Source organism: Alnus glutinosa, chromosome 14 (assembly GCF_958979055.1).
Source record: "Alnus glutinosa chromosome 14, dhAlnGlut1.1, whole genome shotgun sequence".
Taxonomy (NCBI): Eukaryota; Viridiplantae; Streptophyta; class Magnoliopsida; order Fagales; family Betulaceae; genus Alnus; species Alnus glutinosa.
Genome location: NC_084899.1, coordinates 22647269 through 22673036, shown reverse-complemented (window position 1 = coordinate 22673036; position 25768 = coordinate 22647269). Strand labels below are relative to the sequence as shown.

The 25768-nt window shown below is 40.1% G+C and overlaps 1 protein-coding gene across 1 annotated transcript in view; it reads left to right on the top strand.

Moving 5' to 3' along the window:
- The window catches only part of LOC133858083 (myosin-6-like), a 56349-nt gene that overhangs the window by 2427 nt on the left and 28154 nt on the right, over positions 1 to 25768 (top strand). The window contains exons 5-23 of the mRNA XM_062293522.1: positions 80 to 242; positions 446 to 504; positions 613 to 772; positions 1738 to 1887; positions 1986 to 2128; positions 2252 to 2398; positions 2520 to 2621; positions 4089 to 4134; positions 4237 to 4338; positions 6418 to 6458; positions 6567 to 6693; positions 6813 to 6983; positions 7080 to 7211; positions 7317 to 7426; positions 7512 to 7572; positions 23027 to 23204; positions 23332 to 23537; positions 23791 to 23910; positions 24860 to 24958. Of these exons, the coding sequence (XP_062149506.1) occupies positions 80 to 242; positions 446 to 504; positions 613 to 772; positions 1738 to 1887; positions 1986 to 2128; positions 2252 to 2398; positions 2520 to 2621; positions 4089 to 4134; positions 4237 to 4338; positions 6418 to 6458; positions 6567 to 6693; positions 6813 to 6983; positions 7080 to 7211; positions 7317 to 7426; positions 7512 to 7572; positions 23027 to 23204; positions 23332 to 23537; positions 23791 to 23910; positions 24860 to 24958 (2317 nt within the window). The remainder of the gene's footprint in view (positions 1 to 79; positions 243 to 445; positions 505 to 612; positions 773 to 1737; positions 1888 to 1985; positions 2129 to 2251; positions 2399 to 2519; positions 2622 to 4088; positions 4135 to 4236; positions 4339 to 6417; positions 6459 to 6566; positions 6694 to 6812; positions 6984 to 7079; positions 7212 to 7316; positions 7427 to 7511; positions 7573 to 23026; positions 23205 to 23331; positions 23538 to 23790; positions 23911 to 24859; positions 24959 to 25768) is intronic.

The window sequence follows — 25768 nt, the reverse complement described above, 5'->3', positions numbered from 1 at the left end:
TCACTTTCTCATTGTAAATTCTTCATGTCATCTCTTTACTTGTCTGTAATGTAATGTGCCATTTATGTGAATGCAGAAGACTTATGATCAATGGGGGAAAAAGTCAGTCAATATTGGTTAGTGGTGAAAGTGGGGCTGGTAAAACAGAAACCATAAAATTACTCTTAGGTTATCTTGCTTACAAGGGAGGGAGAGCTGCTGCTACTGATCAGAAGGTGACTGTGGAGCAGCGAGTCCTGGAGGTAAAAGAATCCTAGAATCTCAATTAACTGGCAAACTTGTACAAGCAGTATCTGACATTTAATTTCTCTGAACGTACTTTTTATTACTTATCAAAAACATCTGATGTTGAATTTTATAATAATTGGCCAGTAATTTTCCTTTTTAAGTTTTGTAACTGAACCCATGTCATACATGCTTTTGTCGGGTTTTCTCTGATTTGCAGTCCATTCCTGTCCTGAAAGCATTCGGTAATGCAAAGACTTTTAGAAACAATAACTCGAGGTCGGATGGTCTATTATTTTAAAGATATTATTATGTGTTATTGCAAATTTTATATGATACTATCTATTTACTTGGGTACAATTTCTGTGCATGTTGTCAATGTTGCAGTCGTTTTGGTAAGCTCATGGAGATTCAATTTGACAAGGAGGGGAGAATTTCTGGTGCAACTGTCAAAACTTATTTGCTGGAAAGATCACGTGTTTGCAACGTGTCTGATCCTGAGAGAAATTATCACTGTTTCTACATGCTTTGTGCTGCATCACCCAAGGTAATGGTTCTTGAAGCATCAAGCCAGCTTCCTGAAAGAATCAGGAGCAGTGCATGTAGATTATAAAGTGTTGAACACAATCCTTCGCAGCTCTATCACCAACGTCTTCATATTTTCAAAGCTCCAAGCATTTTGGTCTCTCCAAATACACCACATCACACTCAACTGAACCAACCTCCATACTTCCATAACTTTACCACGCCCTACCTAACCTCCCCAACACACCATCGAATCTCTAACACTTCTAGGCATAACCCAATCCACACCAAACAGATTAAGAATAAAGTTCCATAACTCTTCTGTTACTTCACAATGAATGAGAAGGTGATCAATGGACTCTTGCCACACTCTTCTTGCAAATGCAACACTCCTCCACTACCATAATATTCATCTTTTCAATATTTTCCCTAAAACTGTTGACCGTACAAAAAAGCCACCCTCAAAAGAGCCTTAACTCACCATATACTCTTCCATGGAAAAGGGGATCCATTAGTACCTGTTAACACTTGATAATACGACTTCACTTCAAACTTGCTTCTTTTGGAAGGACTCCAATATATTCTATCAACATCTCCCTGTTTTAGTACTCTGAATGAGTACATCTCAAAAAATGAGAAGACCGGTACAAGATTACCAGCTACTCCAAAAGCTTCAATTAATAGGAAATGATAAATTAAATCATTTAATTAATGAGGACATTTGGAGTGTCTATAAAGAAATGTCTATAAACAGACTTTGAAGACAAGCTTCAAAAATGTCATTTTCATTTCTTTGTTTCCAAATGAAAAAATGTTTTTCAAAGTTGGAACAAGAATGAGTTCAGCTTTTCTATCTTACATGTGTAAAGCACCAACTGTTCTTTTCTAGCTTCCAGACATATGTTTTCTCTCTCTCTCTCTCTCTCTCTCTCTCTCTCTCTCTCTCTCTCTCTCTCTCTCTCTCTCTCTCTCTCATACATTTGAAAGGATGTTCAGAGGTTCAAATTGGAAAACCCTAGAGCATTTCATTATCTGAATCAATCAAAATGCTATGAGTTGGATGGGGTTGATGATTCAAAGGAATTTAGTGCAACAAGGAGGGCAATGGAAGTTGTTGGAATAAGTGATGATGACCAGGTATTTCATAGGAAATTGGTTCAGTTGGAAGATATGAACCTTCAAGTATAACTGCTACTTGAAAATCTTGTTTTTCTTTGTTCCTTACCCCTTTTCAGGATGCAATATTTCGAGTTGTGGCTGCAATTCTGCATCTTGGGAACGTTGAATTTGCAAAAGGGAATTCGAAGGAAACAGACTCATCCATACCCAAAGATGAAAAATCTTGGTTCCATCTAAGAACTGCTGCTGAGCTTTTCATGTAACTAAGCAATTTCATTGACAAGCATTCACACACTAAAAGATGCACTGGTTGATAAGTTTGCACCTCATATTTTATGATAAGAAAATAAATGTGGCCTATCAATTCTTAAATTTTGTTCAGGTGTGATGCACAGGCACTAGAAGATTCTCTTTGCAAACGTGTAATTGCAACCCCTAAAGAAACCATAACAAAATATCTGGATCCAGAATCTGCAGCTGTCAGTAGAGATGCTTTGGCTAAAACTGTCTATGCGAAGTTGTTTGACTGGTAAGATACTCTTTGAAGAGTTTGCTTGAGGATTATTCAGTGTGCTCTTTCTTAACGTTACTAGTTATTTTGTTCAAATTTGGGCTGTAAATTGAACAGAAGACCCTTCTTGGTTCTACAGGCTTGTGGATAAGATTAATAGTTCAATTGGTCAAGACCCTGAGTCAAAGAGCTTAATTGGGGTGCTGGATATATATGGTTTTGAGAATTTCAAGACAAACAGGTACTTAACCGGTATGCCTTATCTTTTTATATTGACATAGATTAGTTTCTCTATGTGAACTCAATGGAAGATTGCTTTTTCTCTCAAGGTTGTAGAAGGAGAGACTTCGCTCTCTTTGAGCAGCCATTTTCTACTTGTTACTCCCTGACTCATAAAGCATACAATTAACCTGAATTAATTTATTTTATAGTCATTAGTAATTTACCATGTTTCTTTTATTGGTTGCTTTTTTATTATCACTTCAGCCATGCCCCTCTCTCTCCTCCCCCACCCCTCCTTTCTCATTATCACTTTTCAGTACTTTAATATGACTTATGAGACTGCTCCTTTCCCATAAATGGTTGTTTTGCCTTTCGCTTTTGTCTTTTAAGTACGTCAAAGGATATTAAGATGTATGAAGCATGGTTACTGTGGGGTGTTTGAGCATCTATATAAAAGTACCATGTGCTGTGCTGGTTTATGTGTTAAATTCTTTCATTTCTTTATCTCTGGGACTGGGCTGGGATGATCTATCATCCATTGTGTAAATGCAAAGTTCCTTGCATTGCCCATCTGTTTGTTGCCACTAATTTTGCCTTCAGGTTCTGCTAAACTCGTCTTTAGGTTGACCTGTTGTTAACATTGCAGTGATGTTTTGTGAATTTGGGGTTCTTTAGACGAAAGAAAAGGGAAAAGTTGCATATAAGAAATTTTTAGTCTTATTAAAGTGCAAATTTTGAGTTTGTTATTTTTCTGCTAAGGAGAATGCCAAAGTGATCTAAAATTATTGTCTTGCAAGAGTATAACTACCAATATATTTCGTGCATTAATTTCCTTAATAGATTGGAAAGCCTTGCATGAACTTAAACGTTAATTTGTTGACATTGGATTTTATGAGTGTTGCTGTAACGATTTAGGGAAAAGCTTTAACCACATCTGCGCTATCACCCCAAAAGAACTAGTCAATTTAGAGCTTTCCTAAAATCCCTTATAAAGCATAGATTCACATAGTAACTAGACAATGTGAGACTTAGCACCCATGCGTATATTTATGAACCACTCATTCTATGTGAGCTATTCATCTCTTCCCAATATGGGACTGGGGTGTTACAAACTCCCCCCCTTAAACCCCTGACGTCTTCGTCAGAGCCACATTATGTGGTGCTCCAATACCACATGACTTGGCATTACTAGGTGGCTCTGATACCATTTGTAATGACTTAAGGAAAAGCATTAGCCACATCTGCGCTATCACCCTAAAAGGACTAGTCAATTTAGAGCTTTCCTACAGTCCCCTATAAAGCCCAGATTCACCTAGTAATTAGGCAATGTGGGACTTAGCACTTATGAGTATCTTTATAAACAACTTACTCTATGTGAGCTATTCATCTCTTCTCAATATGGGACTGGGGTGTTACAGTTGCTTTAGATGCTTGTTGTACTTTTTATCTCATGCATTGTTTTTTTTTTTTTGGGTGTAATTTGCAGTTTTGAGCAATTTTGCATCAATCTCACAAACGAAAAGTTTCAGCAGGTTTTCTGTGAATAATTTATGTATTTTTCTTTGTTGTCCTTTATGTTTCGTCAATCTATATGTATTGCATATGTTTGTAATGCGCAAATATCTTGTTGGCAGCATGTGGTCAAAATGGAGGAAGAAGAATATACAAAAGAGGGATTTGATTGGAGTCACATTAAATTTGTTGATAATCAAGACATTCTTGATCTCATGGAAAAGGTACATGCATGGTGTTTTGTTAGGTGTTGGTGTTTCTCTTGTATACTCCTCATGTACTAGGGCTGTACCCCTTTTAGAACTTTTCTTATGAATTATTACTTTATGAAAAACAAGACACAGAAAAAAAAAGAAAAACTTGCTTTACATGTTGATTTCTGCCAAGGTGAATCCTTCATGATTGCATGTGACTAACTTCTGTATCTTTGCTTGTTTCTCCAAAAAGTGGATGAAGCATGCAGCAGAAACAGTGGTTCATCCTTAGTTGTGAACATCTGGTCTTTGATCTTATGTAATGTAGTAGTTAACTTTTCACTTCATTTTAAGTCTGTTGACGTTGTGTAAAGTGTCCTGTCTTTCAGTTATCTGAAAGCTTGAAGAAAGAGGGTTGAGCTAGTTAAATGGCCAACGTAAAATGTGTGACTACACAAGTCCAGACAATTTGTGGCTTTAACAGGGTTGAATGTTAAAAATGAATTCATTTAGTCGAACCCTAGTAGTTTGGTTGTGGCTGTTTTGAGTTTAGTAGCATGCTCAAGGCAGAATGTATGAGTTCTAACCATCCCCTTTATTACGCCCTCTTCCGGAAACCTTTTTGTTCTTTTTCTAAATATTACCATTTCGTTCCCTTATCTTGATGTTTAAGCTGATTCCTGCACTACCATTTTATGGAAGAATGGAAATTTTGAAATACCCCCATCCTGCACACTATTTTCTGTAATGGTATGCAATGTTGTCTCAACAATGTAAAGAATATCATTTACAGGAATGAGGGGTACTCCTGGAATGGTGGAGGGAGGAGTGAGGGGTACTGGAGAAAATTGAGTAAAGTGGGAGCAGAGATAGATGCTCAAGAGGTAGATAGGAGGGGAGAGGTGGATAGAGGAAAATAGGATACTTTTTCTATACCTTGATTTTGGATAAATTGTTCTCATAGTAAGCCATCAGTTTGAAATTAATCTGACTTGAATCCATCAATTATAAGTTGAAATTCTGATTTGCTTTGTTCTAAATCTAACCCAATTTAGTATGTTGTCACGGAAGATTTAGAATCCTATGGAAAAGTGTTGAAGATGGAAACTACCAATATGCTATGATTTGATTCTCCTTGATTTATTCCTATTATTTTCTGATTGTAATATTTCCTTATTTCTGTCCACAATAGTCTGTAGTTCTCTTCTATTTAAACCTATGTTTTGAACATATGGAGGCTGGCTCCTTTGTGTTTGATGTGGTGTCTTTGGAGAGAGTGAAATGCAAGGAGCTTTGAAGATCGTGAGCATGAATTGCTAGAAATGAAGAAGATGATGCTACAATCCCTGTATATATGGAGAGGCATGGAATAGTTTGTCCTTTTCGAATTTTTCTGAGTTTTTAGAATTATGCTATTTTTCAATGATTTAGGGGTTCTCTTGTATATTTCCTATGTACTAGAGATTATACACTAAGAGATTTTTCTCTCTTCCTCTCTATTTCGCTTGTCTTTTCTACTTGGTATTAGAGTAGGGGTCGTAAGTTTGAACCCTAACTTCACAATTCACCTCCCATTTTAATTAAATATTCTATGTGTTGGGCTTTGTTGTTTAGGAGGAATTTGAGCTCACAGAGGAGTATTAAAGTATTAGTTAAATAATCAAATTTACCCTTTCCTATTAGCTTAAGTTTTTAAGATAAGTAACAATTTAACAAAAAGATCATCACTGTTTTTAATTTATAGTTGGCTTTGCCAAATGTTGAAGAAAAATTCTTTTAAGAGATAATAACTTCAGAGTATACTCCAAAATAACTTATATCGGCTTCTATTTTGTCTTGTTTAATAATTTTTCTTTTATTTTTGTTGCTGTTGCTGCTATTGGTTTCTTCTTGTTCTCCCCAGCCAAAACTTTTAGTGTATTTAATATTGTCCCTTGTTTGTAGTTAAACAAACTTAACGATGAAATCATTTTGCTCATGAGGTGTTCAATTTAAAGGACTCTCTCTCTCTCTCTCTCTCTCTCTCTGCTGCTGCTGTCTGTCTTTAGTTTTCATTTTATTCATGTCTTGTACGTTTGATTTTTTATATGTTCATTAATGGATTTTCAGAAACCAGACGGCAGCATTATTGCTCTTCTGGATGAAGCTTGGTAAGTACTGCACTATGTAGTATATTGCTTTCGTTGCTCTATATCACATCATAAAAATTCATTGAATACACTGTTTGGTATGAGATAGCTGAGTTGTGTGTTCTGCAGTATCTTTCCAAAAGCAACACATGAAACATTTGCCCAAAAGCTTTATCAAACATTCCAAAATCATCAATGCTTCACCAAGACAAAGTTTTCGCGTAGTGACTTCACAATTCGCCATTACGCTGGCAACGTAAGTGTGCTTGTTTGCATTGTTCTTTGTAGTGATGTATAGGTCATAGAATTCAGACCTAAGAAGGAAGAAGTAATTATAAGAAATACATGCACTGAAAACTTTGATATGACTTTCAGGTCACTTATCAAACAGAACTGTTCCTGGACATGAACAACGACTATGTTGTTGCTGAACATCAGGCGCTCTTGAGGGCTTCCACATGCCCATTTTTGGCGGGTTTATTTCCGCTTTCAGCTGAGGATTCATCCAAATCATCAAAGTTCTCTTCAATTGGTTCACGGTTTAAGGTCTGATAGTTTTCCTCTTCTATTATGGGTAAGAAAAGAAAGAGCTTCTTTCTTCTGTCCGGTGGGTTGTGAAGTCCTCTTTTTTACTTTATGCAGCAACAATTGCAATCGCTGTTTGAAACTCTCAGAACGACTGAGCCGCATTACATACGTTGTGTAAAACCCAATAATCTTCTTAAGCCATCAATCTTTGAGAATGAAAATGTTCTCCAACAACTTCGTTGTGGGGTAAGAATTTTGATATCTTATGGTGTTGTGAATGTTGTTGGTGTGGTAATTAAAATTTACTGCATTTTATTCGAGTTTATACATATTTTATTTGTCTCATTTCAGAGAGTCATGGAGGCAATTAGGATACGTTGTGCTGGATTTCCCACTAGAAAACCCTTTGTTGAATTTGTAGACAGATTTGGCCTCCTTGCACCTGAAGTTTTGGATGGGAGGTAGTTTGATTGTTTTTATTTGCTGTCAGATGTTTTTCCTAACCATTAAATGTCCTGACATATTTCTATAATAATATAATATCAGTTCTGATGAGGTCATTGCTTGCAAGAGGATTCTAGAGAAGGTGGGAATTAAAGACTATCAGGTAATTATTTGATGATGATCGGACATTCTTCACAGATTGAAATTCTATCATAATTCCTTTTCTCTTACTGGTTGTACATTTTCTCCTAATTTAATATGGTCATAAGTTTTGGAGAAAAGACGCATTTACATCATTATAGTCCACGCAAGATAGTTTTGTTTTTGTCACAAGAACACTGCAAAAGTATAATACTGGTGCTTTTCCTGGATCACTTGAGTAATAGTGACAAGCTTGTTTAAGCACCTTTAGAGAACCCTTATAACAAGTGTTTGCTGTGTCATCCATGGATGGTGCAACACTTTCTTTTCACATGTTCACTGTATAGACTGGATTTGTATACTTCAGTACTGTCATCCTTAATTTCATCATCTTTATGGGCTACTGGAGTTGCTTTAGTTCACTGGTTGAACGTAAGACATGTGACATATTTTAATCTTCTGCAAATGCGATATGTAGTTGTGATGCCAACACTTGTGGTATTAGAAAAGAACCGGCTACTGCCAATGCTGACTTATTTGTGGTTGATTAGATCTTTTCTTGTTCCCCCTGCCCCCCACCCCCCTCCTGCAGAAAACACAGAGACCTAAATGATATGGATCAGCTTGTCTGTGATTTAGATTGCTTGGTCATTTGAAAAGACATGAAAGCATTATTGACAATTACATATGTCCCTGAGCTAAGTGGAGGCAGTAGAATGTTGGTGTGCGTAACATGGACTTATTGGAATTGTATTTACGGGAGTTGGATTTAATAGTTTCAAGAATATTGTTTTCTAAGCTCTGGCTCTAGTTTGTTGTGGTTCTGTAGCTTTCTTTTGTTAAGAAATGTATTAAAAAATATGACTGTCCTTTGTGAGTACGTGATGAAATTCGTGTTATATATAGTTAAATACTAAGCAAATTGTTTCCCATTTTCAATGCACCGATTTGTTTCTGGTCTAATTATCGATAGACTTAGGTGTACAGTTGTAGGTGAAGGGGGATAATTAACATCTTTTAACTTTGCCCGAAGAATTAATTGTATTAAAGACAATTAATACAATTGTCTTTTTTTTTTTTTGAAATTTGAGGCTCTCGTTCTTGAAATCTTACTTCTTGCTGAAGAATTTATAATCAAAGCAACCTCACATCTTGGACATAAGAGAGGTTCTGCAACCATAAGAGATCTTTTTCTAGGAAGCTTGCGTCTCTCTGGATTTCAGCCATGTGAGGCGTGGCGGTGGGCTGTTGCGAACCCCTTCGGGGGTTGTCGTGTGAGGTAGGGCATGGAGAACCGGTTCTTTGTGGAGGCTAAGTCCTTCATCTTCTCGGTGGTGGAAGGGTCATTTGAGTTGAGGGTGGCGGAGACGAGGAAAGGATTCTCAGGGTGGATTCAGCTAGGCATGGGACGCGTTGCTTGGTTACTGTCGATGGTGGAAGAGGTGTTGCAAAATCCGGGCTTCGAAAATTTTGTTAAATCTTTCAGAGAGGGCTTGAAGGTGACCATCGTTTGGAGAGGTGGGAATAGTCCGGTTCTTGGAGGTGGCGGTGTACGCTGTGGGTGGTTGGAGAGGGATGATTGTAATTCCTGAAGGCTGTGACGGTTGGGGTTGGGGGCGAGTTTCTGGGGAGTTGAGCAAAGTGTTGGTTTTGTTGGAACCTCGGTGGTGTTGTCTTCTTTTAGTGGCGTCCCGGTGGGGAAGAGTTTGGGCAAGGCCGCGGGTGTTTTGTCGTTCGCAGAGGTGGTGGGCTTGCCGGTTGTTGGCGAGCCTCTGGTTCAGAAGGCAGCGGCGGTCTGGTGTGAGGCGGAGAAGATCTATTCGCTGGATCGGGAGCAGGAGCCCTTCCGGCAGGCGGTGGATTGTTACGATTTGGAAAGGTCCTCCTTTGGTCCTTTGGGTAAAGGCCTTGCGGTCGATTGCTACGCTCTGGAGAGTTCCTCTCCCAGTCCTCTGGGTAAGGACCTTCTTGCATGTTCTAAGAAGCGGGATGCAGTCGATGTTGCTGAGGCTACAAGTGACATTGTAGTGCAGGAGTTGGGGATTTTCAGGAAGCTTCTTGATATTTTTGAAAAGTGGCTTCTTTGGGCTTGTGCGCATTTGTCTCATTTGGGCTAGGTTTCCTTTGATGGGCTGAAGCGGAGCATGGGCAGGATTAAGTGTTGCCTTGGGTTGGGCAGAATGCGTTTTAGGGCTAGGTCAAGAAGGGTGGGCTGTTGGTCTTTTTCTAAAAAGACCAGTAAGTTGGGTCTTAGAAGAGTGGATTACATTAAGAAGGCTAAGAAATGTGGGTTAGCTCCGGTTCATGGATCTAACGCGGGTATGGGTTCTGTTCCTTCGGGCTTGGGTGCCCCGGCGCTGAAAGTTGTGGGTTTTTTCGTCAGCCTCTTTTCCGGCATTAAAAGAGCGTTCCTCTCCCTTTCCTCCGGTTTTTTCTGCCACGGAGATACTCGGGGAAAAGTCCTCTGCTCCGTTCAGTTTTTAAGCTTCAAACGTGTCGTCGTCAGCCGTTACTTCTGTTTCTGAGGGCTTTGGTGTCTCTGCTTTGGTGAGGTCAGCTCTGGGTGGGGATCCTCCTTTGCCGCCTTCGTTTGAGATGGCTCCTTCTCTGGCTCTCTTTGGGTTTGATTGAGCTCTCGGCGACTGCTCTTCAGGCGCGGACGCTCTAGGTGAAAGGTTGTGTTATGTCGGAGTCTGGCGCGCCTATTTACCCGTCGGAATCCAAGTCGGTGCTTACATACTCTCGTAAGAACAAGGTTGGCAAATTGGATAAGCATCTGCTTGCAGAGGCTTTTGAGACTTTCAGTGTTCCCAAGGAGCTTTCCAGGCCGTTTTGTGGGGTTGTCTCTAAGCCCTTGTCAGCTCTTGCATGAAAGATTTTGAACTTCAATGATTTTCATTGATGTATAGAATGGTATAAATAGAGGACTAGATTGCATGTAATCCTGTCTAAAGTTTGAATTACAAAAACAGAATTCTAATCTATCTAAATTCAAATTCAAAAATACAAAATCTTATCTCTAGATGTTATCCATTAGTTAGAGATCGTTTGAATGAGTCTTCAACTGAATCTGAACGTGATGATGAATCTGGACATGATGACTCTGCATGTGTATTAGATGAGGTGTCAGAGATATCATTTACAGCCCCCCGCAAGCTGATAGGGACGGAACAAACCATAAGCTTGTCACGTAGAAACAGAAATCTGGCTGAACTCAAACCCTTAGTGAAGATGTCAGCAATTTGATCGTGTGTGCTAATGTATTTGATGGAGATATCACCATTGAGCACCTTCTCACGAATGAAGTGGTAGTCGACTTCTATGTGCTTAGTCCTAGCATGATAAACGGGGTTAGAAGCAAGTGCAAGAGCCCCAATATTATCTTACCAAAGGCGTGGAGTAGCAAATAATGGAATACCAAGATCCTTAAATAACATTCGCAACCAAAAGAGATCAGTGGTGGCAATGGCCATGGCACGATATTCAGCCTCTGCTCGAACATGCAACCACAGATTGTTTCTTGGCAGTCCAAGAAATGAGAGATGATCCCAAAGTTATGCCAATTCCCATTGTGGAGCGACGATCATTTGGATTACCCGCCCAGTCAGAATCACAGAAAGCTTGAAGTGTCAAGGGTCCTTTGGTGTACCATAAGCCGTGGTCAATAGTGCCTTTGAGATAACGTAGAACTCGTTTGGCCGCTGTCCAATGGAGAGTAGATGGGTGACGCATGTGTTGACATAGCTAGTTGACAGAAAATGCAATATCTGGATGTGTTAAAGTACAATATTGTAAAGCCCCCACTGTTTGGCGATAGGTAGTAATGTTTGTTGGAGATAAAGGATCACCATCGGCAGTGGACATTTTGGAACCAGCAAGGCATGGAGAGGAATATGGCTTTGCACCCAACATATTGGACTTGGATAGAAGATCTGAAATATATTTTGATTGCCTTAGATGTAAGCCTTGAGAAGAACGGACAGCTTGTATTCCCAAGAAGAAATGCAAGTTGCCGAGATCCTTAAGTTTAAAAACCTGTTGAAGTAGAGTAATAACAGAGGCATTATGGGATGTAGATGTGCCAGTGAATAATATATCATCTACATAGATCAATAAGTAGAGATGCACATTTCCTCGATGAAGTATAAATAAAGAGCTGTCAACAGAAGAAGATACAAACCCAATCTCCAATAATGTCTGAGAAAGGCGTGTAAACCAAGCTCGCGGTGCTTGTTTAAGGCCATACAAAGACTTGTGCAACCTGCAAACATGAGAGGGAAATTGAGGATCAATGAATCCTCTAGGTTGTTCCATATACACTTCTTCAAGCAAGTGACCGTGGAGAAAAGCATTCGAGACGTCTAGTTGGCGAATATTCCAATTAAATTGGACAGCAAGGGCCAAGAGAACCCGGGCTGTGGAAGGCTTCACCACAGGACTGAAAGTTTCTGTAAAATCCACCCCACTTTCTTGATCAAAGCCCTTAGCAATCAACCTTGCTTTATAACGATCAATAGAGCCATTCTGCTTCTCTTTGATCTTGTAAACCCATTTATTCTGGATGATATTATGGTTTGAAGGTCGAGGACATAAGGACCAAGTCTGATTTGCAATAAGAGCATCAAATTCATCACCCATTGCAGCTCTCCATTCATGGGATTTGGTTGCTTCGGAGTAGCAATTAGGTTCTGGTGGAAGAGAAACACTGGAAAGAGCACACAAAGGATGCTTGGTGGAGTAGAATGAAGTGTAATTAGGAAAGGAACAAGTCCGCAAATTACCTGTCTTAGAGCGGGTGAGCATGGAATGAGTGGAAATAGGAGCTAAAGAAGTGTCGGGAGGTGGGGAAATAATCGGATCAGAGGATTCAACATGTTGGGAAGAATCTTGTGGAGAAGTATCCTGTGTAGAAGATGAAGAACTTATAGGAGAAGAAACCTGGAGAGCAGGGGACAGGTCATGTGATGAAATAAGCAAGGAAGTATCACTCGGTAGAGGTGGAGATGAGGCGTGTAGTGCTGGAGGTGTGTCTGTGTTAACCGGTTGTATCTGGACTGAAGATGAAGATGGAATGTTAGAAAAAATAGGAAAAGAAACAGAAGATACCAAACCTGGAGTGGCAGGAGAGAGGACACCCTTTTCAGCAGGAAATTTGGACTCTTCAAATACTACATGCCTTGACACATAAACCTTGCGAGAGACCGGATCTAGACAGTGATACCCACGGTGATTATTCCTATAACCCAAGAAAACACAGTGCTTACTCCTAAACATTAACTTATGAGTGGAGTATGGACGTAAAAGAGGAAAACATGAACACCCAAAGGAACGAAACAGGGAGTAATCTGGACTTTTGTTAAAGAGTTTAAAGTAGGGGGATACATTGTCAATTATTGGAGAAGGAAGACGATTTATTATAAAAACCGATGTAGCAAAAGCATCAACCCAAAATATGGAGGAGAGATGAGATTGTGCAAGTAAAGACAATCCAATTTCCATAATATGACGATGTTTACGCTCAGCCACACGATTTTGTTGTGGTGTGAGGACAAGAAATGCGGTGAAGTATGCCATGAGTGACCAAATTTTTTTTAAATTGAGTTAACCTATATTTACCACCACCATCACATTGAAATTGTTTAATGGAACATGACCAAACATCCGAATGGATGAGATCTAAAGGACACATAGAGACTCGAGGAGAAGATTGAAATGGAAGTTGCTTGCTTTTGCCGAGTTGACAAGGTTCACAAACACCATTCAATTGTTTGACTCCACTGACCGGAAGAGAAAATTGCTGGAGAACTTGAGACACAACTGGCTGAGAAGCATGACCAAGGCGGGAATGCCACACAGCTGCAGACGTCTTGACACCTAAGAGAGCAGTCAAGGCATGCTGCTTATTGACGGAAAACGATTTCAACTGAATAGGGTAGATACCTCCTTCACTTCGGCCTTCTAGGAGGGTGAGACCCGTGTGGTTGTCCTTAACAAAATAATGAGAACCGGTGAGAATAAAGAAGCAAGCATTATCTTGACAAAATTGATTAATTGAGAGTAGGTTAGCATAAGCTTGAGGACAATGTAAGACTTTAGAGAGATGAAAGGAAGATTGAGGAGTGTGAAAAACCATGGAATCAGTGTTTTGAATTCTCAAACCTGTACCATTTCCCACTGCTACATCTTCAGAACCCAAATACAGCTACTGTACGGAGATTTGCTCCAGGTTGGCAGTAATGTGCTGATTTGCATCACTGTCAGCATACCACGGGTCATTTGCAGTATCTGAATTGGAGGTGGCAACCATGACAGATAGCTGGGCAGGAGGATGACGACCTTGGAAGGCATGATCCATCCCTATGAAAATAATCCAACGCTTGATGATAAAATTTCCCACAGATTTGACATGGTGGTTTGTCTGATGCTGGAGGAGACGAAGCTGCTGGGCGAAACTTGGGTGAAGAAGTGGCAGGTTTGGGACCATTCCACCGTTTTCCAGGGGGTTTGGACTTACGGTGTTGAGGATGAACATTTGGCTTGGAGGAGAGAACATGGCAAAATGGTGAGAATCAGCAGTGTTAGCAGCATTTTGGCTTTCCACAAGAGCTCGTAAGAGAGCAATTCATCGTGGAATTCGATGAAGGTAAGTGACTTGTAACGAGAAGCCACCGAAAGAGAAGTAACAACCGGGTTGAAGGAGGGATGAAGTCCACCAACCACGTAACCGATAAGTGCATCATCAGTAACCGGTTGTCCAACAGCTTCAAGTTGAGCAGCAAATTGCTTGGCTGTTGCAAGATATTTAGTGCAAGACTTGGAACCTTGATGAAGACTCTTAAATTGGCGTTGAAGATGAGAAATCCGAGTCTTAGAATGAGAGGCAAACCGGCTGGAGAGGGAATCCCAGACTACCTTAGCACTAGTGACACCAAAGGTTGTCGACATCACTTTTTCTGAGAGAGTTGCATTAATCCAAGAAAGAACAAATTGATCTTTCTTAGTCCAAAGACGAAAATTTGGACTGAGGGTAGCAGTAGCTGTCCCTTTATCATCCAGAACGTACTTGGGAGGGCACGACTCAAAACCATCCACGAAACCCATCGAGTCGTTTGTCTTCAAAATAGGAATCATTTGGTTGGACCATGTGATGTAGTTGGGTCCTTCCAATTTGAAGGTCATATGTTGGCCAAGATTAGGCAGAATGAATGAAGGAGGAGAGTCGGCAGAATTGGACGCCATGGATAAATGAGATACTAAATAAGCGGAAGAAAATAGTGTGGAAAATATCGAAGGAAAAAAAAAAAGCGTGAGCAATTACAGCTCTGATACCATGAAAGATTTTGAACTTCAATGATTTTCATTGATGTATAGAATGGTATAAATAGAGGACTAGATTACATGTAATCCTATCTAAAGTTTGAATTACAAAAACAGAATTCTAATCTATCTAAATTCAAATTCAAAAATACAGAATCCTATCTCTAGATGTTATCCATTAGTTAGAGATCGTTTGAATGAGTCTTCAACTGAATCTGGACGTGATGATGAATCTGGACATGATGACTCTGCACGTGTATTAGATGAGGTGGCAGAGATATCGTTTACACTGCAAAGTCTATGCCTGCTCAAGACGAGGGCTATCAGCCTATCCTTCGGCGTGGCTTCCTTCTCCCAAGCGGCGCGGCTCTTCCTCCGTCAGAAGTGAGAGTGGTTCCACTCTCTTTGGTCTAGTCTGTGATTGGGTGCCAGCCTTTAATGTCTTTCTTAGAGGTGGGTGAATCTTCACGAGGAGGTGGTTTTGAAGAGATTGGTGATCCTCCCGGGGCAGCGATTGATCGTAGCTTTTGTTTTAATACTTTGGGGGTCTCCCACGAGGGGAATGTGAAGTGGTTTTTAGACTTCATGACTCTAATTGATGCGGAGCATCGTCTAGAGGCTTTAGTTTCCTCTTCTAAATTTAAAGGGAGTCGTGAAGTGAAGGGGCAAGGCTAAGCGGGGCAAGGGCAAGGCTAAGCGTTTTGGTTCTAGCAGGGGCAAGGCTAAGCGGCCTAATGTGATGTATTAGTCTCTGGGTTTTGTGGGCTGGTTTTGTAGGGGTTTTTTTCTGTTTGGGTTTTCTGGGTGTTTTTCCCCTTCCCTTCTCTTTCCTGTTTTGGTGTCGTTTTATATACTTCCTGTATGCTTAGGGGCGCCTTTACGCTTTTTATAAAATTCACTTCTTACTTATCAAAAAAAAAAAGCGACAAGTTATATATTTCTAATTTCTACATAATTGGAAAGTGAAATTTGACATGATTAATGAGAAAACCCCACATTAAAGTATTGCTGCATCAATAATTTTTTTATTCCAGTGGGGCTTCAGGGGGTATTTTGATTATGTGAGAAAAAATGGTGGTGGGGAAGATTGACGAGTATGTGGAGGCTTTCACCTTGGCTGTAACCTTCGGAAACATTGAAGATCATTCCATCTGGGCTTTTGCAGGTGTTTATGGCCCTAATTCTGATAGGGATAGAAGGCTTCTTTGGGATGAGTTGGCTGGTTTGCTCAGTTGGTGGAACTTGACTTGGTGTATTGGGGGTAATTTAATGTTACCTGTTTTCCCAGTAAAAGGTTGGGTGAGGCTCGCTTATGCCCTACTATGATGGAGTTCTCTGTCTTCATTTTTTATCAGGGTCTGATTGATCTACCTCTTGTTGGCGGTTCTTTTACTTGGTCGATTACTCGGGACCCTCCTGTTTGGTCTAGGATTGATAGATTCCTTGTCTATTCGGCGTGGGAAGCATTTTTTCTAGGTGTGTCCCAAAAGAGGCTCTCTCGACTTTGCTCAGATCATTTCCCAATCCTCCTTGACTATGGTGATGTTCTAAGGGGGAATAGGTCTTTTAAATTTGAAAACATGTGGCTAAAGGTTTTGTGGATATGGTGAAGCTTTGGTGGGACTCTTATCTTTTTCAAGGCACACCGAGCTTCGTTTTAGCTAGCAAGTTCAAGGCTTTGAAAACTGATTTGAAGAAATGTAACGAGGAGGTGTTTGGCAATGTAGAAAGGAAGAAGAAGATCCTTCTAGAAGAGTTACGTGTTTTTGATTTTATTGAAGAAGAAAGGGCCTTAGGCGTAGAGGAGAGAAAATGAAGAAGGCAGAAGTTGTTTGTGAGTTAGAGAGATCTACTCTTATGGAGGAGGTGAGTTGGAGACAAAATTCTAGGGTGTTGTGGTCAAGGGAGGATGATAAGTGTATTAATTCTTTCACACTATAGCTAACTCGAACAGAAGGAAGAACTCCATTGACTCCTTATTGTTTGTCGGGAGACTCTACTAACCAGGCAGAGATTAGTGAGCACACTGACCAGTCTTATCAAAATTTATATACCGAGCAGGGTAGTTGGAGACCGCTGGTGGATGGTCTTTCATTTGATTCCATTTTGGTGACCTAGGCTAGTTGGTTGGAGAGAGATTTTGAGGAGGAGGTGAGGAAGGTAGTGGCAGATATGAATGGTGACAAGGCGCCGGGCAATGTGGGCACTGATTGTTTCTCTATGGCATTCTTCCAAGCTTGCTGGGATGTTTTAAAAGTGGATATCATCAAGGTTTTCAGTGACTTCCATGCTAGGGGTAAGTTTGAGAGGAGCCTTAATGCTTTGTTTATTACTCTCATTCTGAAGATTGCAGGGGCTATCGATCTCAAGAACTTTCGCCCGATTAGTCTGGGGGCTTTCTACAAGGCCTAGCATATTTGGGACAGTGTTATTGAGAAGATAGAGCGTCGGTTGGCTAGTTGGAAAAGGACGTATTTGTCCAAGGGTGGTAGGGTTACCCTTATTAAGAGTACCCTTGCCAATTTGCCTACATATTTCATGTCCCTCTTTCCTCTCTCGATGAGTGTTGCTAACCATATTGAGAAGTTCTAGCGTGATTTTTTATGGGGTGGGCTTGGTGAAGAGTTCAAATATCATTTGGTTAGCCGATCAAAAGTTTGGTCGCCGCTCTTTGAGGGAGGGTTGAGAATTTGAAACTTGCTAGTGTTCGATCGTGCTCTCTTAGGTAAATGGCGCTATGGGCTTGGGTTTGAGGAAGATGAAATTTGGGCGGTAATACAGAATTTGAAAGGCGATAAGGCTCCTGGGCCTGATGGTTTCTCTATGGCATTCTTTCAGAGGTGTTGGGAGATATTGAAGACTGATATAATTGCGGTACTAAAGGAGTTTCATTCTACTGGAAAATTCGAGAAGAGCCTTAACGCAACCTTTGTGTCGTTGATTCCGAAGAAGGCCGGAGCGGTGGATATCAAGGATTTTCGACCTATCAGTTTAATAGGTGGAATGTACAAAATTATCTCAAAGGTCCTGGCAAATAGGTTGAAGGCGGTTTTGGGGAAGGTTGTATCACATTCTCAGACTGCGTTTATTGAGGGGAGGCAAATATTGGATTCTGTTTTGGTGGCCAATGAATGTGTGGATAGTAGGATTCGTTCTGGAAATCCGGGCATTATTTGTAAATTGGATTTGGAGAAGGCGTATGATCATGTTAGTTGGGAGTTTCTGCTTTATGTTTTAAAGAGATGTGGTTTTGGGGAGAAATGGCGTGGCTGGATTGCTCATTCTATTTCTACTGTTTGTTTTTCCATAAATATCAATGGGTCGCCTTCAGGGTTCTTTCGTAGTTCTCGAGGTTTTCGACAAGGGGATCCTTTGTCTCCACCCCTATTTGTGATGGTGATGGAGGCGTTCAGTCGGATGATATATGCAGCAGTGGATAGTTGGCGTTTATCGGGTTTCTCAGTGGGATCGAGTTCCCAAGATGCTATGATGGTATCCCATTTATTATTTGCAGATGATACGTTGATCTTCTGTGATCCTATTATTGACCAGGTCTGAGACTTGAGGTGTTTGCTGCTTTGTTTTGAAGCAGTTTCGGGCTTGAGAATTAATTTGTCTAAGTCTGAGATGGTTCCGGTGGGTGCGGTAGGGGATGTAGAGGAGTTGGCTAGTATTCTTGGGTGTGGTGTGGCTTGCTTCCGATAAAGTATTTGGGTCTTCCGTTGGGTGAAGTATAAAGATACTAATATGTGGAATAGCATTGTTGAGAAGATGGAAGCTAGACTAGCGGGGTGGAAGGTGTGTTTATCTAAAGGGGGGAGGTTAACTTTGATCAATAGCACTCTTTCAAGTTTACCTACGTATTTTCTATCTCTTTTCCCTATTCCAGTGGGAGTGGCAAATCGTTTGGAGAAACTTCATAGAGACTTCCTTTGGGGTGGTATTGGAGATGAATTTAAATTTCATTTGGTTAATTGGCATACGATTTGTTCTTCAAAGGTATCGGGGGGGCTAGGAGTGAGAAATTTGGTTATGTTCAATAAAGCCTTGATGGGTAAATGGTTATGGAGATATACTATGGAGAGGGATGCTCTTTGGAGAAAGGTGGTGGATGTCAAATATGGAAGTATAAGGGGTGGTTGGTGCTCTAAGGAGGTTGGGGGTTCTTTTGGGTTTGGTGTGTGGAAAAGTATTAGGAGGGGATGTGATGTTTTTATAGCTCATGTGAGATATGAGATCGGGAATGGTTCGAAAGTTCTGTTTTGGCATGATGTATGGTGTGGGGAGATTCCTTTGAAGAATCTTTTTCCAGAATTGTTCCTTATTGGTAGAAGAAAGGATGCTTGGGTGGAGGAAAATATGCAGAGACATAATGGCACAATCCTGTGGAATATTGTGTTTTCTCGCCCAGTTCATGATTGGGAGGTCGAAGTGGTTAGTAGATTTTTTGGGATGTTGTACACCCTCAAAGTTAGTGGCGAGGGAGAGGATAAATTGTGTTGGATGCCAGAGCGAAAGAAATCTTTTGAGGTAAAGTCTTACTATAAGGTTTTATCTAGTCCTATTCAGTCTTCATTTCCGTGGAAAAGTATTTGGAAAGTTAATGTTCCCCCGAAAGTGGCTTTTTTTGTTTGGACGGTAACTTTAGGGAAAATTTTAACTCTGGATAATTTACGAAAGAGAAACATTATCGTGATGGAGTGGTGCTTTATGTGTAAGACTTCTGGAGAATCCATTGACCATTTGTTTCTGCATTGTATGGTGGCTACAGAATTGTGGAGGACAATTTTGCAATTGTTTGGGGTGGAATGGGTAATGCCGGGGTCGGTGAAAGATATGTTGGGGAGTTGGAGGGGTCAGAAGGGTATTCGGACTTTGATACCGATTTGGCGCATGGCTCCGTTGTGCTTGATGTGGTGCGTTTGGAGGGAACGGAATGCACGCTGTTTTGAAGATTGTGAGACTGGTTTGTTGAATTTGAAGAGAAAGATGCTGCAAACGTTGTTTATGTGGAGAGAAAAAATTCAGTTTATGCATGAATATTCTTATTTTGAATTTATAGATAGGTGTTCTCTTTTTTCTTTAAATTAGGTGCTTTTTGTATACGTCCTGTGTACTATGGGTTGCGCCCCTTTGCGCCTTTTCAATATATTTTACTTATAAAAAAAAAATAACGATTTTAAAATGTGTGATTTCAACAAGTGATGTCTAAAAATGCAATTAAGCGTTTGGTAAAATCGCAATTCGGTTTTTAAAATTGCAGGTTAGACTTTAAAATTTAGCGTTTTCAAACAAAATACCCATTTGCCTGCGATTTAAAAATGCGGATTTTTTTTTTTGCATTTTTAAATTAAATTTTTTAAAAACATAATTTCCAAAAGATTCGTTTTTTGCGATTTTGTTTAAAATCACACTTTTTGTCTATAAAATCACAATTCCAAACGCACCCTAAGGCTTCTTTGGGCGGCCTTTTTCGCTTGGTTGGCGGCTCTAGTAAGATCCTTACCATGGATAACCTCAAGCAGTGGCACGCCATTGTAGTGGACAGATGTTACATGTGTAAGAGGAATGGAGAGTCCGTAGACCATCTTCTTCTTCATTGTAACATGGCTTATGCCATTTGGATTGCATTTTTTAGTTGTTTTGGATTGTATTGGGTTATGTCTAGACGTGTAGTTGATCTGTATGTTTGTTGGTGGACCTCTAGCAGTCTGCGAAGTGTCGTGTGTGGAAGATGGTGCCTATGTGCCTTTTATGGTGTTTATGGAGGGAAATGAATAACAAAAGTTTTGAGGACTGAAAGAAAATTTTGGAGGAGATTAAATCCTTATCTTTCAGAACTTTGTATCTGTTGATAGTTGCGTATGTGTCTCATTTGACGATTAGTTATAATGATTTCCTTGTTCTTTTTGCTACTTCTAGTTAGGTGTTTTATTTTGTATACTTCATGTGTACTTAGGGGCACCTTATGCTTTTAATGATATTTGTCAATTACGTATCAATTTTTTTTTTTTAACCTTTTCACTGATCTTAGGTAGAAGTGTGGGTAAATAGTGGCAGTCTGGCCTTTCTTGCAGCCAACTCAGTGTTGCTGTTGTGCCTTCTAAATCTTTACTCCTTATGGCAATCGCCAAAGTGGACCCTCATTATGTTATGTAGTTTAGTGACTGTGACAGCAGTCTTTACTTGCATTCTGGGAACTTAAAATGGCTCATTGCATTTAACTCTTGAACTTGTCTGAATCTTTTTAATAGGCAGATGAAGGTTTCCCACTTTACACCATTTTCAAAATATGATGGAAATATATGCACCGATTGGATCTTCTCATTTGTCTTGACTATGATAATATTAAGTATTAGTAACTTTATTTTCTGTTTCTATGGTAGCTTATTCATCATTAATAATTTTTTGTAACGGGATTTAATTGTCTGCCACTTCAAAAAGCTCATAGACCATTTCTGATATTGTCCAACATACATTAAATGTTTGTATTTCTTATTTATATATAGAACTATGTGAGAGAGAATTGGGAGAATCAAAAGAGTATAGGAGATTCCTCACAACAGAGGGACAAGAAAAAGGCTTGCACTACAATCTATGGGTTAGCAAACTTAAAGGATTTCCAGGAAGAAGAAAACCCAACAGGAATCAGATTTAGCATGGATGATCAACTAAAATATTCCTTCATTATATCTCCTCTTTTATCTTGTGAATCTGAGGAATGTGGAAGGTTGGCGATTGTTCATCCTAGAGAAGAAAAGAAAAAATGCTTTTTATTTTTTATTTTTTATTTCTAGTGAATCACAATATATAAAATAGTTTATGTTCTTTTTGCCTATTTTTGGGTTTTGCAAGGCTTTTTTTAGTGAATCCCAAGAAAAAATAGATGCTTTTTCTTTGATTTATAGTGACATTCTTAAACCACAATTAAATAGTTAGTCTTTTTTTTTTGGTGGGGGGGTGAGTGATTTGAGAGGTATATAGTTTGGTTTTTGGGTACTTTTTTTTTTTTTTTTTAAGAACATTGTAGCATGTGCTACTATATATTGTTGAAAAAGCCCGAAGGCTTACAACTTGAGAAAGAAGTACAAGACCCCTGCACTCTAAGCAGAAGGATCTGACTTAAAAAACAGTTGCCTAAGTGGAAACACAAATCTTACAAGAATTACATTTGAGCCTTTCTTTACATTAATGCTCACTCTCAAAATAAAAGAGGGGGCATTTAGCCAACAAAAATTCTAGTAAAATTTAAACAATACAAAAACAGACTGTATCGGGGAAACAAGGAGAATACACAAACACAAAGGCAGAAAAAACCTAAAAACAAGTCGCTGGCAGTGGAGCAAAGAGGCTAACTTCGCTGGAGTGGGCCACCAGAAGCACCCAGCAGAAGATCTGACGCCGTAGACCCCAGGCGCCGCCATGCACGGCCAAAAGGCGGAGCGTGGCCTTCAGGCGCAGTCAAAGAGCAAAGACTCCCTGGCGCGTAAGGACCATGCGCCGAGCTCTGGCGACCAACACGACCGATCCTTCCGGCAGCAGGGACGGAGGATGACGGGAAACGCGGTTGGGTGGCGTGTGTCTAGCAGAAGTTGATGGACGTGCGTAAATCTGGCTTCAAAAATCTGAGAAAAAGTAATGAAAATCCGGCCAAAGCACACCGTCGACGACACAAGAAGCCGGCCACTCCCCAAATTGGACTTCTTGAGTTGAATCTTCTCTGCCAGAACCGAAAAAAAAAAAAAAAAAAAAAAAAAAAAAAAAAAAAAAAAAAAAAAAAAAAAAAAAAAAAAAAAAAAAAAAAAAAACCCACCATAGCCCAAAAGAACTAGGGGAAGAACAACTACAACCACTACCGGTTCTACCGGGGGGAACAAAACTCTACAGCCCTATTGGCTGAGAGAAAAACTAACCTCCACTCGTTAAAAAACAAGGGAGGGACAAAAAACACAACCGGGAGGAGGGGAGCCTCCCTCCCCGGCAAAACAAGGCTCTCTAGAAGGCTCTCTCCCTTTTTTCTCTCGGGAGGGTTGGAACCCCACGATTTTGGGCACTTAAATGTTTGTCTTTGCTGTTGTAAAATGCTGATTTGTTACTTGTGCTATATATTTGTTTTGTGGATAGCTTTTGTGATCTTTTGATCCTGTTTGTCGTTGCAGATTGGTAAAACAAAAGTTTTCCTTAGGGCTGGTCAGATGGCAGAACTAGATGCCCATAGGAGTGAGGTCTTAGGAAGATCAGCTAGCATTATTCAGAGGAAAGTCCGTTCTTATTTGGCCCGCAAAAGTTTTGTCTTGCTCCGGTGGTCTGTTATACAAATTCAAGCTGCATTAAGAGGTATTTAAATTTTGTTCTTGATGTCTTTGGACATCCTGATCTTTTGGGTTATAGTTTGTACTCCTATCTGCTGAGACGTCAAGACTTGTATATACTTCTTGTTAGCTTTTGTCTATGCTGATTACAGGACAACTTACTCGGCAAATTTATGAGGGCATGCGAAGAGAAGCTTCTTCTCTGATGATCCAGAGAGACTTGCGGATGTTTCTTGCTAGGAAAGCTTACAAAGATTTGGATTCCTCTGCTGTTTCTATTCAGACAGGAATGCGTGGAATGGCTGCTTGTATTGAGCTACGCTTCAGAAGGCAGACTAGAGCTGCAATTATTCTTCAGGTAAAATATATTTTTAACAAAATGGGTAGTAGCTGGTTTTAAAATGTTTTTAAGCATATTTTTAATTTATTTTGTATTTGTTCTTTTTATACGAATTTTGAAATGTTTTCTTGAAATATCAACCTCATGCTGTGACTTTAAACGTCTCTCAAAGAGCTGTTCACACAATTGTCATACCTTGGCTGTTTTGCTCTGTGTAACTGAAATTCTTTCCTCCTCGCAAACTTGGAATACTTTTGGTTCTTTACTGCAGAGCCGGTGTCGCATGTACTTGGCACGGCTACTTTATATGAAGATAAAGAAAGCAGCAAGCACGACACAGTGTGCATGGAGAGGAAGAGTTGCTCGAAAAGAACTACAGAGGCTTAAGATGGTGATTACCTCTTTCTTTATTGGCTTTTCTTTTTATTTCTGATTACCTCTTTCTTTATTCTGTTTTCTTTTTATTTCATCAGGTCTTATGTTATGACATTCTTTGGGGCAAGTATTGTAGTCACAGGAAAAATCAATAATGAAATTTAACTTTTTGGTCCCTAAGGCACGTGATGAAGTTGGAAAAAGACAGACATTTTTCATGCATCCATTCATTGTTTTGAGTTAAGGCTGAAGTCTTTTGTACCTCAAGATCCATAAACATCATATTTTTAGTGGAACCAATTTTTCAAGAACTGATTAAAATAAGTAGCTTTCCTTCAATTCGGCAATTTACTACTGAACAAAAGCGATAACTGATAGGAGTTGCTTCATTCTATTTGGCTATACAAGGGACAGCAATGAAGTTTATTGTTTACCAACAACTGCCTCAGTTCAGGACTTCTGTAGTTTTCACTAGTTGAAAAGACAAAGCTTCCCCGTCATCTAACACCAACCTCACAGTTTGTGCTGTCACCCTGCATTAAGCTATGGTGGAAATACTTTGATCTCCGTTTTCCCTGTATCCCATGTCAACCTGAATATCCATTGGCAATACTTGAAACAATGATTTCCTTCTCCTTGAGATTCATCAACTGTCTAGGCTCCTCCACTGTCAACACCCACCACATTCTCCTCACAGCAACCAGGACTTCCTCTCCCTCACTCCTGCATTTCCTCTTGAATTCTCAAACCAGAAGCACTGAATTTTTTCCTCACCCACCACATTTTCAATACTTGAAACCTTGTTTGTTTTTTTTTTTTGGGAGAAAACCTTGGCCCCCCCCAAGCCCCTCGCGCGCTACCTCCGCCCCTGATGACATGGTTTTCCTTAAGCTGTTGAGTTTGTAAATTATCAGTTTGTTATATGATATTACCGGGCTCTCAGCTTTTCCTGTCTTTATGTACAGGCTGCAAGGGAAGTTGGTGCTCTCCAAGATGCTAAAAATAAATTGGAAAAGGAAGTTGAAGAACTGACATCTAGATTACAGCAGGAGAAACGCATGAGAGTAAGTATTATCATGGCTATAAATTTATTGAAAGTTGTGTCAAGTTGCAGCTTGGTGTTGTTTGTCTGAACATGCAGTCAGACGCCATGAATTTTCTATGAGCATTATTTATTTTCTGTAATTGTTGACTTTGGTTTTTGAAATATGGTTAATTTTTCAATTGTTGTTGATAGCAGTATTTGGTTCAGGTGTTTCGGTCCTCTGTTTCTTTGGGTGGTTCTTTGTTCGGCGATGTAGTTCTTTTGGGTTGGTTGTCTTAGTCCCAGGTGTGTTGTAGATGGACAAGAATTTCATAGTGGAGTCGAAGTCTTTTACCTTCTCGATCTTGGGTGGGGCGTCGACATTGAGGGTGGAGGAGAAGAGGAAAAATTTCCTGGGTGTGGTCATCTTGAATTTTTAGTGCTCCGAGTGGCTTGCGTCAATGTTGGAAGTGTTGTTGGGTCTCCCGGCAGAGCAAGAGTTTGTTAAGTTGTTCAGAGAAGGATCAAAGGTCCTAATTGTTCGGAGAGGTGGGAATAAAGCTGGGCGCTACTTAGAGGTGACAGCGTTTGGGTTAGGCGGTCGGAAAGGGTCCATTCTTATCCCCGAGGGCCGTGGAGGGCAGGGAAGGCTTAAATTCTCCGGTGAGCTGAGAAAGGTTGTAGACGTTCTCTCAGTCTCGGAGGGTTGCGGGCGCGGCTTTTCATCTACATCGGAGAAGAAGGCTGTGAAGGATGTTCGGCCGACTCTGGGCTTGGCTCCAAAGTGGACGGGGCCTTCTTTTGTGGAGGTTTTGAGGTCGGATTCGACCACTGCTGCGAAGACGATGCC